Source organism: Vitis riparia, chromosome 8 (assembly GCF_004353265.1).
Source record: "Vitis riparia cultivar Riparia Gloire de Montpellier isolate 1030 chromosome 8, EGFV_Vit.rip_1.0, whole genome shotgun sequence".
NCBI lineage: Eukaryota > Viridiplantae > Streptophyta > Magnoliopsida > Vitales > Vitaceae > Vitis > Vitis riparia.
The window spans coordinates 13,572,632-13,590,528 of record NC_048438.1 but is presented as its reverse complement, the minus strand read 5'-3'; the positions used below and the strand labels follow the sequence as shown (position 1 = coordinate 13,590,528).

General features: G+C 34.9%; 3 protein-coding genes across 5 annotated transcripts; 2 read left to right on the top strand and 1 right to left on the bottom strand.

Annotated features, from left to right (window-relative positions):
* Window positions 1-1,889: 1,889 nt before the first annotated feature.
* Window positions 1,890-7,598, top strand: LOC117920883 (soluble inorganic pyrophosphatase 4). The gene is made up of 9 exons (XM_034838556.1): window positions 1,890-2,112; window positions 3,731-3,868; window positions 3,963-3,991; window positions 5,277-5,342; window positions 5,424-5,531; window positions 6,040-6,115; window positions 6,195-6,305; window positions 6,459-6,540; window positions 7,193-7,598. The coding sequence occupies exons 2-9, from the start codon at window positions 3,733-3,735 to the stop codon at window positions 7,233-7,235; spliced, it is 651 nt and encodes a 216-aa protein (XP_034694447.1). The 5' UTR covers window positions 1,890-2,112; window positions 3,731-3,732; the 3' UTR covers window positions 7,236-7,598.
* Window positions 7,599-9,551: 1,953 nt separating this feature from the next.
* LOC117919610 (40S ribosomal protein S15a) lies at window positions 9,552-13,006 on the bottom strand. Of its 2 annotated transcripts, none has more exons than XM_034836808.1 (4): window positions 12,921-13,006; window positions 10,270-10,420; window positions 9,961-10,121; window positions 9,552-9,829 (listed from the first exon to the last, which is right to left on the bottom strand). In XM_034836808.1, the coding sequence occupies exons 2-4, from the start codon at window positions 10,400-10,402 to the stop codon at window positions 9,731-9,733; spliced, it is 393 nt and encodes a 130-aa protein (XP_034692699.1). In that variant the 5' UTR covers window positions 10,403-10,420; window positions 12,921-13,006; the 3' UTR covers window positions 9,552-9,730. The 2 variants fall into 2 exon arrangements, with proteins under 2 accessions (XP_034692699.1, XP_034692700.1); XM_034836809.1 differs by having other exon boundaries at window positions 10,270-10,417; window positions 12,921-13,005.
* A 220-nt stretch (window positions 13,007-13,226) lies between these two features.
* On the top strand, window positions 13,227-17,047 carry LOC117921296. Of its 2 annotated transcripts, none has more exons than XM_034839153.1 (2): window positions 13,227-13,911; window positions 14,000-14,238. In XM_034839153.1, exons 1-2 carry the CDS (start codon window positions 13,340-13,342, stop codon window positions 14,124-14,126), a joined length of 699 nt encoding a protein of 232 aa, XP_034695044.1. In that variant the 5' UTR covers window positions 13,227-13,339; the 3' UTR covers window positions 14,127-14,238. The 2 variants fall into 2 exon arrangements, with proteins under 2 accessions (XP_034695044.1, XP_034695045.1); XM_034839154.1 differs by lacking the exon at window positions 14,000-14,238 and adding an exon at window positions 16,671-17,047 and having other exon boundaries at window positions 13,230-13,911.
* Window positions 17,048-17,897: the final 850 nt, after the last annotated feature.

Sequence of the window (17,897 nt, the reverse complement as noted above, 5' to 3'; positions counted from 1 at the left end):
AGATCTCCTTTGTCTCTTAATGAATGGACACCCAACTAACTTTCAAAAGTCTTATAACCAAATCGGTGCTTCGAAGCAGTAATAGTCATAACATCACCACGTATGGTTTTGAGGTAAACGCACCTTCTTGTTGAACTCCCAACCGACACCACACACAAATTTGGTATTCATCGTATGGAGTCGAATGTTTCTGTCATGGGTTAAATAATATTACATGCCGTGAATTGTTAATTCATTACTTATAGATATGTTTGACAGGTCCTCGTTGAGAGGAGCCACAACCAACAAAATAATAAAAACGAGACACCACGACTAATCACCTGACATACATGACATAAAAAGGAGATTACGGGCCACGATGGAGATATTTTAGCTATGTATAATTGTAAATTAAATTAGAGTACTCCAGTCGGTGGATTTTGGTATGGACGGAGAAGGACGTGTGGAGTGGTCCATCTGGGCATGGGCGTGGCTGGCGTCTTGTTGGAATACTCACCGACACACGCCCAATGTTGCTTGGCATGTACAAAATGATACACCATACAAGTTGGTCATAAATTAAATGTGAATGTATTTGTAACGTGGTTGAATTACGTGAAATACAAGCTTCATACTCCTTTTCCATACCTATAAATTATTCAAAAAAATTACCATGTAACAATTTTCAGCACATGATTTTATTTTATATGTGAAGATAAATTATACATAAAAAGTAAAAAAATAATAAAATAAAATAAAAAAATCTTAAAGAAATTGTGGAATCAACCGATAACGTCACTCCTTTTGAGGAGATATTCCCAAAATTTAAAAGCATTGAGATTGCGTAAATGCATTTACTATATGTAGGATGGTGGGGTACGATTACTGCTTCTCTGGCGCCACGTGTTGTCCCAAAGCTTATCCCTCGATGATAATAACCCGTCAACAGTGATTCCTCCTCCCTTTAAATCCTCCAACGCTATTCCCTTTATTATTTAAGATGCCCATGACGTTACTTTAGTTATTTGAATTAGCCTCGAGAGAGGAAAAATAAAAATAAAAATAAAAGAAAGGGCGTATTAGAAAAGTTGCTGAGTCATCGGCGGTCTTTCTCGGGCGTCGTCCCTCCACTGACTACTGACTTATTTACATTCCTTCTAGAAGAGGAATAGTAAATAGAGAAGAATAGTCGTATTGAATGAGTCCATACAAATTGATATTTTTTACTGCGTGATTAAAGAGTTAAAAGTTAAAACATCAGGACAAAGAAGACTGGTAGGTTATAGACTTATAGTATTCACTATTCATACTCAAAGTCAAAAAAACAAAAGCAAAAGGGTTGAGTAATGGAGGGGGCATTCCAATTCCTATTCATTCCCACGCAGCTCCAGCCTCCAAATCACATGTGAATAAAACACCAGATTTGATCCGGTCGATGTTGCTTCAACGCCAAATCCTCCACCTTCGGAATCAACATTCTCTATCAAACCAACCCAACTATTCACACAACCTCGGCCAATAATCCGCTGCCACATCAGCAAATTCGCATCATCTGGGAACATATTTGGGGGAGCATGGTCTGGTATTGTGTGGGTTACACACCTGATCATTCCCCTTCCAGAGATCGCGCAATCCCCACCGCACTTCGGTACGACCGTAACGGGACTCCTCACCCTCCTATTCGATAACGTAGTGAGAAAAGTGCACCGCACGACCGTTAGGAACTCAGTCCCTGTCAGCAGTGGGCCACCGAGATCCAATGTGAAGGCGACACGTGGAAGCACTGCCTAGCTGTAAACACGTCTAGATATTCAACAAATGAAAGGAAACGAATCCAGAATAATTCCATGACTCTGCATTATATGCCGATTTCATTTTCACGGAAGGAGTGTTTCCTTTTCTTCCTTTTTTTGTTTATTTATTTTTTTGCCCTTTCCGGTGCCTTTAAATGAAGAAAGAGGAAACAGAGCGGGAACGCGTTCACCTCCACTCTTCCTCTTCTTAAAGTGCCCTCTCTCTCCATTCTCTCTCGCCCTTCTCCTCTCTTCTCTCTGTTCTTGAGATCTGTGTTTCTGATTTCGAACCGTACTTTGGTTAAGCTTCGTGCAGGAACCAGAGGTTTGGTAATTGAAGGTGCGTGTTTCTCAGTTCCGGATCATCGTTTTCTAATTTTTTTTTTAGGGTTTTTATGCGTTTCTTTTGAATTTTCTTTCATTTGATTTGGTGATGTTTTGATCTAGTTTTATATGTTTACTTCTGATTTTTTTTTGGTCGGCGGATCTGATAGTACGTGGATATATTACTGTTGTGTTAGTTTTACGCATAAATGGTGAATCTCAGATCTGTGTTTGTTCTCCTAAGGGTCTGTTTGCTCCAGCATTTTGTGTGTGCTGTTTTCTTGGTTTTGTGGTCTTAAATCGAACGCAACTTTTATACTTTCAAGAATGAGAAAGGTCTCTGAAGACTGAAAATGACAGCCAAACATACCTAACTGTCTTGTGATGCTGGCTACGGATTGGATAGTCCTGTACATTTCACGAACTGATTTTGTTTTGCGCGGCTTTTACACAGTTGTGAATATGCAACTTAGTAATCTTGGGAAACAAGGAAATCTCTGTAGGTCTCCGGAAATGTAAATTTTATATGGGTAAAATGGGATGAAATTCTCTTTTCTCCATCTTATCTGTTTGTTTTCCAAGAAACTTGGAGGCTTTTCTATTCACCCACAGAACTCTCTGCAATGTCAGTGTTTCTAGCTCTCTATTTAGTGGGGAAGATGGGGAGAATGTGAAAGCCATTGCAGGTTGTTACTGTGAAATCGGAGTTTCTTATTGCATTTTAGAGGTGCAGAGTTCAATGTCATTCTAAGATGTCATCAGATTGTAACCCAACTTGGATTATTAGCGCCCTGCAATCAAAGTAATTTTTCTACATTTGATGTACTAAAGGGTCCCTTCTAGTCAGCTGTCACTTTGAATAAATTAATGTTGTGGAAAGATTCATATAGAAAGAGAAGCTTCTGTTCAACAAGTAGAAAAATTTTGAACACTTCTTAGAAGCAATTCCACAAAAGCATTCCACCCCCAACTTTATTGAAAAGAGCTTTTAGAATTGAAGGCCTTATTTCATTCTTCTTTTGAATCTCAACAATATCTAATTCATAGCCAGTTTCATTGCATTCTCAACATAGCTTTTTTTCACTTAATTTTGGATTCCCACTACCATAGCTTTGAGGCTCTGCATCTTTGCATGGAGAATTTTATGTTTTTTGTATTTATTGTTGCAACTGATGGTGCCTTTCAGAAAACAATATGTATTGCACCAACATTCAAGTGATTACTGATATGAATTTGAAGTCAATATTGAATCTATTTGGAGTGTTACAATGTTGGTTGAGACTATCTTATATGTTAGTATAAATGTCTTCACAAGGAATCATGATTCTTCCATGTAACTATTGCAAAAATCATTTAATCTAACTATCAAAACAGATCATCTCTCAAATCAGGTGGTACTGAAAAGGACGATGTCTGTCTTAACCTGCTTGAAACATTTTATTAAGTTTCTTGCCTTCATATAGTTTCGATTTGAATATTCTAGCATATATGAGACATAACCCTTGACAATATCATTAGACCTGTGGCAATTGGATATGTCTTCTACTATTTCATTTGATAATAGAGCTGGTGAATGCTTCTAAGAAATCTAGTGTTTGTTTTAACTGAAAACTGCATGTGAATTTGGCTTGCAGTAATGGCTCCACCTATTGAGACTCCAAACAAAGCTCTTAACTCTCATCAACACTCACACCCACCTCTTAATGAAAGGATTCTTTCATCCATGACCCGGAGGGCTGTTGCTGCACACCCCTGGCATGATCTTGAGATAGGTACCTACTTTTGTTGTAACGCATGTTGAGTTAATTCTTATTGTCTCCTTTTTACTAGTGGCCTTTTATTATGACATTTTTTATTTCAATGCAGGACCTGGAGCTCCAACAATTTTCAACTGTGTAAGAATACTGAACTGCATTTAGCTTTATATATTGGTGTTTAATGTTAGTGTTGAGCTGCACAATCATCCAGTTCCCTAAGTGATTATAAATCTTGGGAGCTAATTCACCTTTTTTTTTTTTTTTTTTTTTCTGATCAGTAAATGAGATTTGTATTAAAAACACCAAAAAGGGCAGACCAAAGTACACACGATGTATACAGCGGCAACCAAAAAAGGCCAAAAAAAGGAAGAGAAAACAAAAAGATACTCCCTCCCTCAAACCGACCCCAACCAATCAATGAAATCTACTATGGACAACAATCTTTCACCTATAAATAGTTTGGTGCAAGTTAACAAGTTACACAAAAACAAGTATTTCAGCCTTTGGATTGAGAGTTCCACATTCTCAAAAAATCTTCTATTTCTCTCTTTCCAAATAGACCAAAAGAAGCATAAAGGAGCTGCCCTCCAAACCTTTTTCCGCTTTCTTCCAACAAAGGAACCATGCCAATCTAGTAGAGTCTTTCTAATTGTGGACTGTATCACCCAAAAAACTCTAAACGATTCTTTCATCTTGGGAGCTAATTCACTTAAGAATTAAGAATTTGAGAACCGCCTGTGTGGCACATAAATTCATTCTCTTACTTATCCTCTAATTTGCAGTCACTTTCAAATTTGAAAATTCTTATGTTGGTAATGGTTTATAATGGATTTTCCCATTTTTAACTGGAGTTTGAAATGATTCTTTTTTAATAAAATGATTAAAAGTTGACAAAAAAGTATTTGCATTTTGTCTTTGAAGTTCTTGTTTATTGGAAGGCTACCATCAACTTATCAAAATACGGATAGGATAATGATGTATCTTGGTTTTTGGCAACAACGGTAGCTTGTATATGCATTCCAGACAGGAAACCTTTTCTTAGAGTGCCTAAATATTAAGACAAGAGTTCGAATGAGTACACAATTGTCTTGGTTCAAACTTATTGACTTTCCAGAACCAAATACAAATAGAAACCTTTTATTTAAATAAACTAATTTCATAAATAGGAAATCTTATCATTTCATATATTTAATCCATTTCCTTAGATATTCAATTTTTTGCTATATTATTTTCCCAAAAGGTTTCATTTTTTATATTTTCCTTTCTGCATGAAATTGTTCTAGTTCTTTGTTGTTAACATTGTGTTTGTTCTATTTTAGAAGAACTAGTGAAATTTGACAAAATTTTCATAAATAAATTGTTAGAAACCTTGCCTTCTTAATCAACCAAGGTTCTTATTTGAACATATGTCTAATTTTTGCAGGTGGTTGAAATAGGGAAAGGGAGCAAGGTGAAATATGAACTTGACAAGAAAACTGGACTGATCAAGGTAATTAGGTGTTCTAATCCATTTTTCTAGGTACTCTTTGCAGATCAACAATTGGTTGCTAAATTTTACATTCATGCGCAGGTTGACCGTGTGCTGTACTCTTCAGTCGTGTACCCCCACAACTATGGCTTTATCCCACGTACTCTCTGTGAGGACAATGACCCCATGGATGTCTTGGTTATCATGCAGGTATGCTTAATGCTGTTTGACATGTGTCACTGTTTTGAATGCGTCATATTTTCACCTGTATGCTGATTACAATGCATGTTTGGAAACAATTTTATTTATCATCTAATGGAGATTTGAAGTTCAATTTTGAGGACAATGTAGCGCTTAAAAGCAACTGGGAACATAGCACCTTAATGTGGCTGGTGGTTTTGGAACCCACAACTTGCCTCTAAAACAAGCTTCAAATTATTGGAACACACCTGAATGTCGCTTTTTAATGCATTTCTTGTTTTTCCTATGAAAAAAAAGTCAATATTTGATGATGCCTATTGATTTATTCAAAATTTTGACAATGTTAAGAAATAGTTTAAATTAGGAATCAGTCAGTTTATAATTACTCATCAGGTTGTATGCCCATTAGTTCACACTAGTTTTTTGGATGTGCTTGGTTTCTGAATATTCCATATTACAAAGCAATGGTTATAAATGGAAACTCTCTTATTCCTTATGGCTTTTCAAACATTTACAGGAACCAGTTCTTCCAGGATGCTTTCTCCGGGCTAAAGCTATTGGTCTCATGCCTATGATTGATCAGGGAGAGAAAGATGACAAGATATATTTCCTCTCCCAATTACTTCTAAACCTTGAATTAATCTTGACCTTGATTAACACAGGGAGAGAAAGATGACAAGATAATTGCAGTTTGTGCTGATGATCCTGAGTACCGACACTACACTGATATCAATGAGCTCCCTCCGCACCGTTTGGCTGAGATCCGCCGTTTCTTTGAAGATTGTATCCTTCTAAAAATTCTTAATCCTTAGCAAACACTAGTTTAAAACGATTCTTCAAGCATACTGTCCTTAAAATACTTGTTTATTTTTTTATAATCTCAAATCTAGAAAATTGGATCTAAATCATCCTTTTTTTCCTTAATAAACCAATCAGACAAGAAAAATGAAAACAAGGAAGTTGCAGTTAACGACTTTCTGCCATCTTCTAGTGCTTATGAGGCAATCCAGCATTCCATGTAAGTGTTATGATCCTTGGTCTCCATTTATTTATAGTTTGTGTATGTTAACATATACCAATGTGTGTGTGATATACACATGTATAGAATAAAGAATATAGAAAAGCCCAGGAGAACAACAGGAGTGCCAATTGGGTATCGTTGATATCAGATTTGGAACACTGGTTTGATTAGTTTAAATTTTAAGCTTATACAATTTTTTATTAGAATAATGAAATTTCATGTTTGATGTATAAATGACATTTATTGAAACTCAATGATGTTTGGATGTTTCACGTTTATTGAACTAATCTGTGAAAGAGTCAATTATGGCACAAACTCACATACCAACCAATTCACTCTAATTCAGCCATGGTTGGCTGATGCTTTCAATTTTTAATCATATTGAGCTTTTCCCCTTTGCCATCATCCAAAGAACTATCTATAAACACCAGTCCACTCCACTCTTCTATACATGTGGATAAAATAGTAACCATTCCTGAACTAGGGTCATTGATTTTATGTGTCACTCACTACAAATTATTGTAGGCTTCTAACCTTTTTCTCTGATCTATCTCCTGCTCTTTCCTTTTTTGCCTTAAGTCTAGAATTTTTTGCGTGCATGGATTATGGTCTTAAAACTTAATGCAATTTTTTTCTTACATTTGTGAAGGAATCTCTATGCGGACTACATAGTGGAGAGCCTGAGGCGGTAGTCTGTTCATTCTACACATGATAGATCTGAAAGAGTGCCAACCTTTTATATGGGAAGCTGTTGTTTTATAACTATCGTTCATCCTTATAAGAAACCTCTATACCTTTGCTGCATATGCTCACATTGGCTTGTGGAGTGTGTGCTTAGACCTACTTTTGTAATGAATGGTTCTGATATTGCATATGGCACCTTTTGGATGATTTTCACTGTAACACATTTGGGAAGGGAAGAAAATTCTGTTGTTAGTTTAAGTTGCTAGAGTGTGTTGATATTTGTGATGATTTTTTGATTTGTTGTGTCTTGTTATCACCATACCTGTAAGATTCCTTTGCAAGGAGTGAATTGGATTATCATTCTCAACCTAGACGTCTCCAGCAATTCTAGAATACAATTAGTCTGAATATATTGATTTATTTAGTTGTCAACATTACGAACTCGACCATTCTCTTTTGCCCTCATCGTTAACCTTTTTGACTCACTTTCAACTAACTAGTGCAACTCAATTCATCTGGGCGTGGGTTGTAAAATCAAAGCAAACCGTTGACAGAGTAAAACCATGCTTAAACAAGTCCCAATGGATAAGATAATAATAATTTTTTTTTTTTTTAAAAAGCCTTTAAAATATATGCCAAAATAGCCGGATTGAACCAAAAAACTCTCTGATCAATCCATATTCCTTACAAGATACTTGTAGTTTATGTAAGTTTCTAGTCCCAGAAAAATTAAGTAGTCATGAGAGAATTAGTAGAGCTAGCTTTGGTAAGTTTGTAAGTTCGGATTGCTATTGCTGAACCATTCTATTCATAATTTTAGTTATGAAAATAGATTTAAGCATAATGTTTGTCTTCATTTAGTTTTTTCCCTTTTATTTCTGAGAATCTCCATTGTTTAAAAAGAAAAAAAATAGTATAATGAAGCCTTCCCCAAAGACTAGCATGTTTGGAAATTATTTTTAAGAACAGTTTTTTATTCTCCAAAATAAAAAACATAAAAAAAAAAAAAAAACACATTTAACAACCAAAAACTGTTTTTTGTTATTAAAAATAAAAAATAAAATATTTTTAAAAAATATTTTTTTAGTTGTTTTCATTTGTTTTATCAATTTTTTTTTTAAAAAATAATTATATATGCTTCTAAATAAATTTTTGAATATAAAAATTATTTTAAAAACATATATAAAAATAGGTTAAAAATATTTTAAGTTTTCAAATAGACTTTTGTTCTACAAAAATCAAAAAATTATTTTCAAAAATTATTTTAAAAATAAATCAAATAAAAGATATAGCATAAATTTTTAACAACTCAATATTTTCTTAACCAATTTTTAAAATCATTAGCTTCTTAATGTGAATTTATAGATAAAAAATTTTAGAATTTAAAATAGTCATAAATTAATAACTCAAAATTTTTTTTTGACTAATTTTGAAAATAATTATTTTATCCTTATATCTCATATAAAAGTTGTTATTATATTCTAATTTTAAAATTAAAATAGCTTAGAAAAATAAAAAATTTACAACTAAAAACAACTCCTATAAGGTTTATATATTTAATTTTTATTTTAATAATAAACTATTTCTTTGGATTTTAAAAGGAAATAACTACACCATAATTCAAACACATGGAATAAATAATCTCATAACTATTTCTTATTAAATACTTAATGTTCTAGTCTCAGTTTTTAAGTTATCCAGATGGGCATGAAAAATTAGTGACCCCATAGCCAAGCTTTGACAGTGAAACAAATGGGAAAGAAAAAGGCAACCATGACCTTCCATGAACTAGTCCAATCCAGCACTTAATTAACCAAAGATATATCAAATATGGGATTTTAATTGACAAGAATTTCAAAATCAACGGTCAGCATCACACGAAGATGGACAGTTTGTTTCATAATATACTTTCAGATCACAATTGCCATGAAGTAGATTGGCTTCCAAAGCTGCACAGATACTATTTACTTGGTCAAATCAAATTATCTTTCATGTGCAGAGGACAACAACATACTCAACCTCAAGCCTAATATATCAACAACACAAAAATTGTCCAAATCAGGCAAAGAAAACAGGATAAAACTTGCTTTTATTCAAAATGCTTTCAATACAAGTGTTTTCTTTAGAAATGTTTTGTCAAATGTCAAGTTTTCTAAAAAGAGAGACTCTTTTTATATTAGAAGTGCTTTTTAAAAGCACACTGCCAAACAGACTCTAAAAATCCCAGCAAACAAACTTCTGGCCATTACTCATCATCAAAAGAGTCTACTCCCAATCAGTTAGTTACCTGTACTTATGAACTTAAGTGATGGCTTAAGAAGAAATTGTGAATCAAAAAGTATAACTTCATATTATGGTAGCTAAAAAGCTTCAACCTCTCCAAATAAAATAGGATACCAATGCAGAGAAATAATATTCAAGTACAAAAGATCCATGATGCACCAAAAAAAATATCCTCAACATGATTAAGAAATTCCAAACCCGTCATTAGGAAAAACTGTGACTAGTAAAAGAAACCAAGAACTTTGCCACCAACATTTTTTCTCCTAGCTTCTTCATGATCCATGATGCCAGCAGAAGTTGTCAAGACAATATATCCAAACTGCAAATAGCACTCATTAGTCACCCTGAGAAATCATACTCGAAGAATAATGATTGGCCCCTTGCGGTTTGCCAAGTTCATTTTTAAGATCTTTTTTTTTATAAAAAAAATAGGGGGTTTTGGATGCCAACCTGTCTTGAGGGGAGCAATCTAGCAGTCCAGGGCTCAATATCTTTGACACCAACATCAAAACGAGGACTAATGACACCACACTTGTTCAACCTTCCATTCAGCTCAACCACAATTTTTCCTGATCTGTGATCATCTACATACTCAAATTCACCGATATATCCTGCAGGCCAAAGGCAGAGATGATGTTGACACATCAAACAATATAAATTATTAATTTTCACTTGTACTTGAATCGACACATCAAAACAGTAGAAACGAAAGAAATCGAAGAGAATAAATAAAATAGGTGCTACATGCACTAATATATCCGTGCTTCTGCATAACCAGAAGAAACTTGACAATAACTTTCGAGGAAGGTCTGATCATAACCTGTCGCTTTCCCCGCTTCTCTGCATTATACATGCTCTTTAGAGCATCATTCAAGACACTGACTCTCACCATCCTTGCAAAGAAAGGCTGCTGCAAAGGTAAAGCAAGAAGTTCAATTGAAAACCATGTCTTCAAGACATATTTCAGAGGGAGGGGGGGAGGGAGATATAACTATCAGCCAACACAGATGAACCTTGTACACACTAAAATGCAGCATGCTGAAAACAACTTTTTAGGTGTCTCATTCAATAAATTGAAAATGCCAAAATTTAACCTGCCTGGATGAACTTAAGAATATTGTAACATTGCACTTCCTTTTCTTTTCATATACAAAGATCAATTATATTAACATGCCTAACAAAAGGGCACACAAAAGCTTAGGTGTATACAAGGGCACCAAAAGGCCAAAACAAGGTGGAAGGATACACGACAAACACCTCACATGCCTTATTTAGAGCTTACCCACTCAACAAAGTCCATCATGAACCAAGAACGATCACCGATATGCACTCTAACCCACTCCAAAAAGTTATACATAAATTGTTTGGTTTGCTTTTTCAGTGTTATCGATTGCTTTCCTATTTCTCTACCTCCATATGGTCCGAAATAAATATGAAGGAACAGCTCTCCAAGCCTTCTTCCTCTTCTTCCCGACAAATGATCCATGCAGCTCATGCCAAGTCTAATATGAATATGAGATCCAAACTTTTTCAATCTAGCTAGGTATTTGCAAGTACCATCAAATTAAAAGGATGATCTATATAAACAGAGAAGACCTTGGAATAAGCTTAGGGAATTTTGATTGAAAACATTGGGTTTGATTCTTGGAACTTTCATTTATACAAATAAAAGCACGGAGCTCAACGTGGGCATATTCAAAACTACTTAGATGTGTGAACATCCTTACTAGTGAAGGATATAACCATTAAGTTGGAATAGAGTGACTGCCAGAAAATCAGGCATCTGTATTCCAATCCCCAATGAAACAGCCAACACACCCTTCAATAATCTTCTAATGAGAAATAGAATGCACTAAAGAAAACACAAAAATAAAAGGACATAATGTCCTTCAAAGCAACTAGAGGCTCTAAGAGTAGGGATCTCTCATGGATATATCTAGAGTTTGTAACCCTGCTAACCAAAAAAAAAAGTTTGTTTCTGGATTAGACAACTAATTGACACATCTCAAGATCATCTCAAGGCTTATGAAAAGTTAACAAGTTTTTTAATTGCATAATGCCAATTCTAAGTAAGAGTGCAATTAGAAGAACTTGAAACTCCTCACTCTTATAGGTCTGAGTTCCTATGAGAGCCACCATTTCTATGAATGTTTCAATCCCCTGAAATCCATGCTCTAACTACTACACACAAACCTTATTGACTTTGAGCACCAAACTTGAACCAGGCAAATTCTTGCTTCTGCCACAATTCACTGACTGATTTATAATGGGGGTATTATAACAAGATGAAATTTCTTTTGCATGCTCATTCTGTACAAATATCTCCATGATTTTTGTACCTCTACAAACTGCTTAGATTGATTGCTCTTCTATTGATATTTAGGTAAGTGAGAGAGAAGGACAAATTATAAACAAGAAACAACCAATAAAACATCCTCAAGTCATTATTTATCTTATCATGCATATATCTTAATTGGGAAATGAAGTTAGTTTGCTCCTCTATTTCAAAATGGAATGTACTATTTCAAAAAAAGGAAGTTCAAATCTCAAGGCTACATATCCAACAGCAACATAACTTGTGCTCAGTCATAGAATACCCACCAGTAAGTGGACATATTCAAGTGGAGGCCAATTTAGTTCATTTGATCTAAGGCCCTTTTTCAATATTTCATATTTTATAATGATTTTCTGGGTTGAAGGGATGGGGGAAATGTTTTTCCTACACCAAATTTTTTGAACAGCTTGTGAAAATGGCACTTTTATAATTGAACCACATCTGTTTTGAAGTAAAAATAATCAATGAGTTGTTTCTTAAGATTTTGTTTATAAGGAGCTCAGTCATCCACTGAAATCGAATTGGCCAAAGAAGCTCAATATAAGCTGTATCATCCATGACTAAATCACTTAGAGAACATGGCCACCAACCTCGCCACAAATTGTGACATTGCAAAATGAACCCATTTCAACAATTGTAGTCCAAATGCTATGCAGAATAAAAAATTAAAAAAAAGGAATAAATCCCATTTGAAAATTTGTAGTCTAAATATTGACTCCAAATCTCATAGTTTCAAATGCAAGCACCAAATATGTCCAAAACCCAGCTAAAAAGTCATTGAAAATCACACGTAGTTACAGATAAAAACACTGATAACAAAAGACACTCAGAACCAAAACAATTTCTCATGTTTGGTAAATCAATTTTCCCAATTCACTCCATTTGTTCCTGTACATCCATATATTTGAAATTTCAATACTTTTACCATCAGTACCAGCAACGAATACCACTGAAGTCACATACACCACAATACATGGAATATGGAAAACAAAGCAATTTATTTTCTAAAAACAAAAGTGAAAAAACACAGTTGAAGATCCCTTGATCTTGGAAGGGAGACGGGTTGGGATCGAACCTGGAGATTGGTGGAGGCTGCCGCCGCTGGGAAGAAGATGAATCGTAGGGCTTTGGCCTCGGAGACTCTTGAGACGGAAACCTTTACCCTTTTTATACATGGAAGGGTTAATTTACGCAATCACCCTTTTGGGTGTAAATGGATCAGGCCTTAGGGTGGGCTCCATTTAAAATTGGGCCCTAAGGCCTTGAATGTCTTTCAAAGCTGGATTGAGCCCCATTGTGGGCTAAGACCCGCATTATCTATCATCTGCGGACACGTGGCTTCATTTGCCCTATATTCCTTGGAAAATCAATTATACCTGAGTCACAACAAAATTTTCCCATAAACCCTTGAAGAACCCTTGAAGGCCTCCATCCATCGAGGTCGAGTCATCATCAATACCCTCGTTTGGTCTCGCTGTATCTCTCTCCCCGAAGATGAGTTCGTATAACAACGGCACAGCCAACTTCGACAATCTTCTCATGCAAACCCTCATGGGTCGCCTTCAAATCCGCCCACAAAACCCACTCCTCCCCCAATCCCTAGAAGACCTTCTCTTCGATCCCGCCATCACCTCCCATCTCTCCTCGGACGATGACAACGACGACGATTCCAAAACCCAACTCGCAAAGGAGGAATCGAAGCTCGAGAAGGAGATCATACGAATAATTCTCTCCGGCAATATCCAATCCCTTAAACCCAACTCGGGTCAAGCTGTTACAATTGGTGAACACCACATTTGTGTCGGGTTTCATGAAGAAACAGGGTCCGATTATCGGGTTTGGGAGTGGCACGGACACATAATGTTGTTCGATGAAGAAAATGGGTATACACCGGAGTATATATATGGGAATTATTTCGAAAGAGTTCCGGTGAAAGCGGCCGCGAAAGTGGGCGGCGAAGAGAAGGATGACAAGGTGGGGAATATGGGGCTGAGGGAATTGATTGAATCGGGGGATTCTAGTAGCAGTCGGATTATTCATCGAAATATGAATTCGGGTTCTCCCAGGTGTATATGAAACTCCCTTTCCATAGTTATGTTTATTCATGTGCTCCCCCCTTTTTCCTGAAAATCGTTATTTAACAATGTGCTTTAGGTTGTCTGCAGGGTGGGGTGGTTCGAAATTGGCTTTTTCTTGGTTGGTTTATGTTTTTTTTTTTTTTTTTTTTTTTTCCTTTTTCCCTTTTCATGTTTTTGTTTGCTTTCTTGTGGATGTTGATTGAACTTGTAGGATCTGCGTATTGCAGTTTTTGTAATACTGTTTGTATGCTGGTATATTATTCTTCTAAGATGTTTTGACAAATCAATAAATTTAGTCTCATGTCGGTGTGGTAATCTGGTAGATTTGATCGATTTTTTGTGGTTTATTTTATGTCATTTTTACAAGCGCTTGTACTTATGCTCTATGAAAGTACTTATAAGCAGTAGGAGAAACCATTTATTTACTCCATTGCTGCGAATGAGAAGCCCAAAGAACAAACATACTTCTCTACTAAGCTGCCACAGGGTAATGAAACAATGTTAAAAAATGGAAAACTAGTGGTTGTGGTGATTAAATGATTCTATTACTAGGTGATTTTGTGGTTGGTCTTGTTGGACATGGTTTGAGAGAATGAACATAGCTTGGGGATGATGGTGGTGGAGCTAAAAAAAATTGGAGATGGTGGTGGATGTGAGGTATTCAATTCCCCATCAAGAATGTCTAGGGCAGTTGCAGTTCTTATGGCATTTGTAGTGGGTAGCTAGTTTGTGTGATCATGGTGGCTGCACATCTGTGGTATTAGTATGGTAATAATTTCGAGGTTCGAGGTAAATGTTTTCTTAGTCTTCTTGTGGGTTTGTGATTTAAGCATGAGAGATGTGCTTGGTAGGTACTCATGGAAAAGTTCATCTATCAGGTCATTACTCCATGGCTTTTGACACGGCAACCAACCAAATTATTGATTGAGTTGAATTTGATATATGAGTTTACATGCATATTTATAATATTAAATATGACATTATGTATGGATTTTTTCCTTTGCATTAATAATATGCCCTAAGTGACAATTTAACTGTAAATAATAAGTGATTATTAGTTATACAATTATTGAAATGCTTGCACATAGAATTAATAGTCTCATGTTTTTTTATAAGTGAATTAATATTCATGTGAGTAATTCCCAACAAATGTAAATTAATCATAGTTAATTTATCACATATATAAAGTCCAATAAATGTAAAATAGATGGGCTTCTGTGGTTTTCCTTCTTAACATGTGTTGGTCAGGTTGCATAGGTGACAGATTAAGCTTGCATTTGAAGTGTTGGTAGAAATTCTTATGTGCAATTGGATTTGATATAAAACTACAGAGAAATATGCTGCAAAGAGATTGTAGGAATCTTTAAAACCATTTTTAGTGTGATATTTGATAGATGTGGAATGGTGGCCCTGAAGCCTAGCAAAGGTTCCAAGTCCAGTTCCAGATTGGAAATGGTTGCCTTTAAGGGGGGAAAAGGGAAATGCTTCACTAGGTATATTTAGTGGTGATATGTGAACTTCAACATTTGATGCTTTCACTTTCTGGAGTTGGGGTGTGTGGGGTTTCTTTTTGTTAGAACTGACTACTTTGCTTCGTATGAGGTTGAGTGAATTGACCTTGTGTTTTGGAACTCATAGGTTGTATAACAGATTGCCAAGTTTTCTTCTTTGTAAACCATTCAGATATTAAAGAATAGAAAAAGAGGATTATTTGCCATTAAAAAGGAACTCGTTATCCTAGTTAGAGTCAGGGAAACACCTAAGTCAAGTTTTGAGTCCCTTGTATAATGGATTTGATCTCCAAAAAATTTGGATCAACTGATTAACTGTCTAACCTTCTAGTTATAGATACTGAAATATGTCCCAAGTGTTCATTGAGTTACAAGAATTCACAATTGATAGCTTCCTACTGTTCATGTTAGTCTGTGTATGCCCATGAAGCTCTAGCACATGTTCAAATTCATGTGTGGTAACTTCAGGAGAGGAAACTGGCAATAATTAGAATCATGAGTTACATTTCCATCTTGCTAGGAGGCAAGCAATAAGTTGGGTTCAATTACCAATACTAAATTTCTGGGATTAGGAAATGTTGGTGCACAAGTTCTAGACCTGCTTAAGGCAAATTTCCATTTTATATTATTTCAGGATTTGATGGATTCAAGTTCTAGGCATGCCCATATTGAGGAGGACTATGCTCTTCATGGGTTGTCAAGAAATGATCCCATCCTTACTCCTAGTAAGGACTTCACTTTTAAGGATGGATATATGTCTAGTATTATGGGCATCACCCAGAAAGAGCTGCTTTTCTTTTTCATCAGATTTTGTAACATGGTGCATCATTGGTGTCGGTTAAAACCCATGTGGCATTTATAGATCAACATCTTACTGTCTTTCTCCCATTGATCCAGTTGTCAGTGTTCTTATTTTGGGTTAATCTGGTGCTATAAGGTGAATTCTGTAGACTGGTCATGTATCCATCAAGCCATGCTATCCTTTCCTGTTCTTTATTGGTTTGATTTTTTATTTTTTATTTTTGGATAGCCAATCAGAATAATATATATTATATTAACAAATGCCAGAAATAGCAGTCCCAAGGTACAGGGCGTGTACAACAAAATCTATTATAGACTCCATGTCTTTGTTTATTTACAACTTTATCCACTAACTGCCATATATGTTTTTGTTGTCCTTCAAATTCTTCTTGTTCTAAGCATTTGTTTTTTCTTTTTCCATGTTGGAACTGGCAGATTTTAGTGGAGAGGTGTAATTGGAGTTTGCTAAAAAGGTCCATGGAAATGGAGGGGACTCCTCTCAGGTTTCCATGCTGATTACTCTTTTCACATCTTCTATTGGCAGAGAAGCCAAGAGTCTTTAGGGTGGTTCTCTTCCTTCCTAGTTCTTTATATTTGAGTTTCAAGAAGAAGGAGAAGAAGAAATGGGTATCTCCTGTAAAATGAGATTTCTCTTTAACTAGTTTTGTTCAATTTATCAACACAAATAAGTATTTTGCATTTGTTTTAGAGCCAGTCCAGTGGGGGTTGCATATTTTATCATATGATGCCAAAGTCTTCCATATCATCTTATATTATATGTCACTTATTTTATGAAACCATTCAATTTTTTAGTTCACATAGGGTAGCATATCTTATCATATGAAATATGATGCCCAAAGTCTTTCATATCATCTTGTATCATATTTTTACTATATGTTACTTATTTTGTGAAACCATTCAATTTGTTAGTTCACATGATAATCATTCAAGTCCATGTAAATTATTAGAATTAAAATAGTAGACTTTTTAATTTCTACTTTTGCATAGGTTCTTATGAAATTGTCCTTTTCCCTACCTATTAAAATTCATCCCATTAAGGATTGATTATTAGTCGGTAATTAATTTAGAAGCATTGTTTTATTTTCTTTCCTTAATCACAATTAATGACTCATGATTACATGTTAAGACTTATGTGGTGTTTGTTTTTTGTCTTAATAGAAAAAATCAAAATATTTTGTTTTTTCTATTTAGCTAAAAGTAACATGTTGAGATCGTTCAATATAACTAAATCGAAAAGTTATCAATAAATTCACTTTAGTTATGTTCAACGATGTCAATATGTTACTTTTAGTTTAATAAAAAAAACCAAATATCAGTAAAAAAAAACAAATACCACTTTAGTTTTAATATTCATATTAAACACTACATTATTGTATTAAAAATTAATTGCCTAATTTACTAGTCATAATCACTAACCACAGTAGAAAAGTCTAAATAATAATTATCCTTTATATTATTAAAAGAAAGTAAAATTATGACAATTATTACTTGTAGTGCTAAGTATTGTTGTGATTTACTACTAAAGTCAACATCTTTGGAAGTAGCTGCTGGTTTTCATTTGTATTTCGTTTTTGGCTATTGCCGTTAATGAGCCATCGTTATTACTTTTAAATGATTTCCCAAAATATATATTTTTTATTT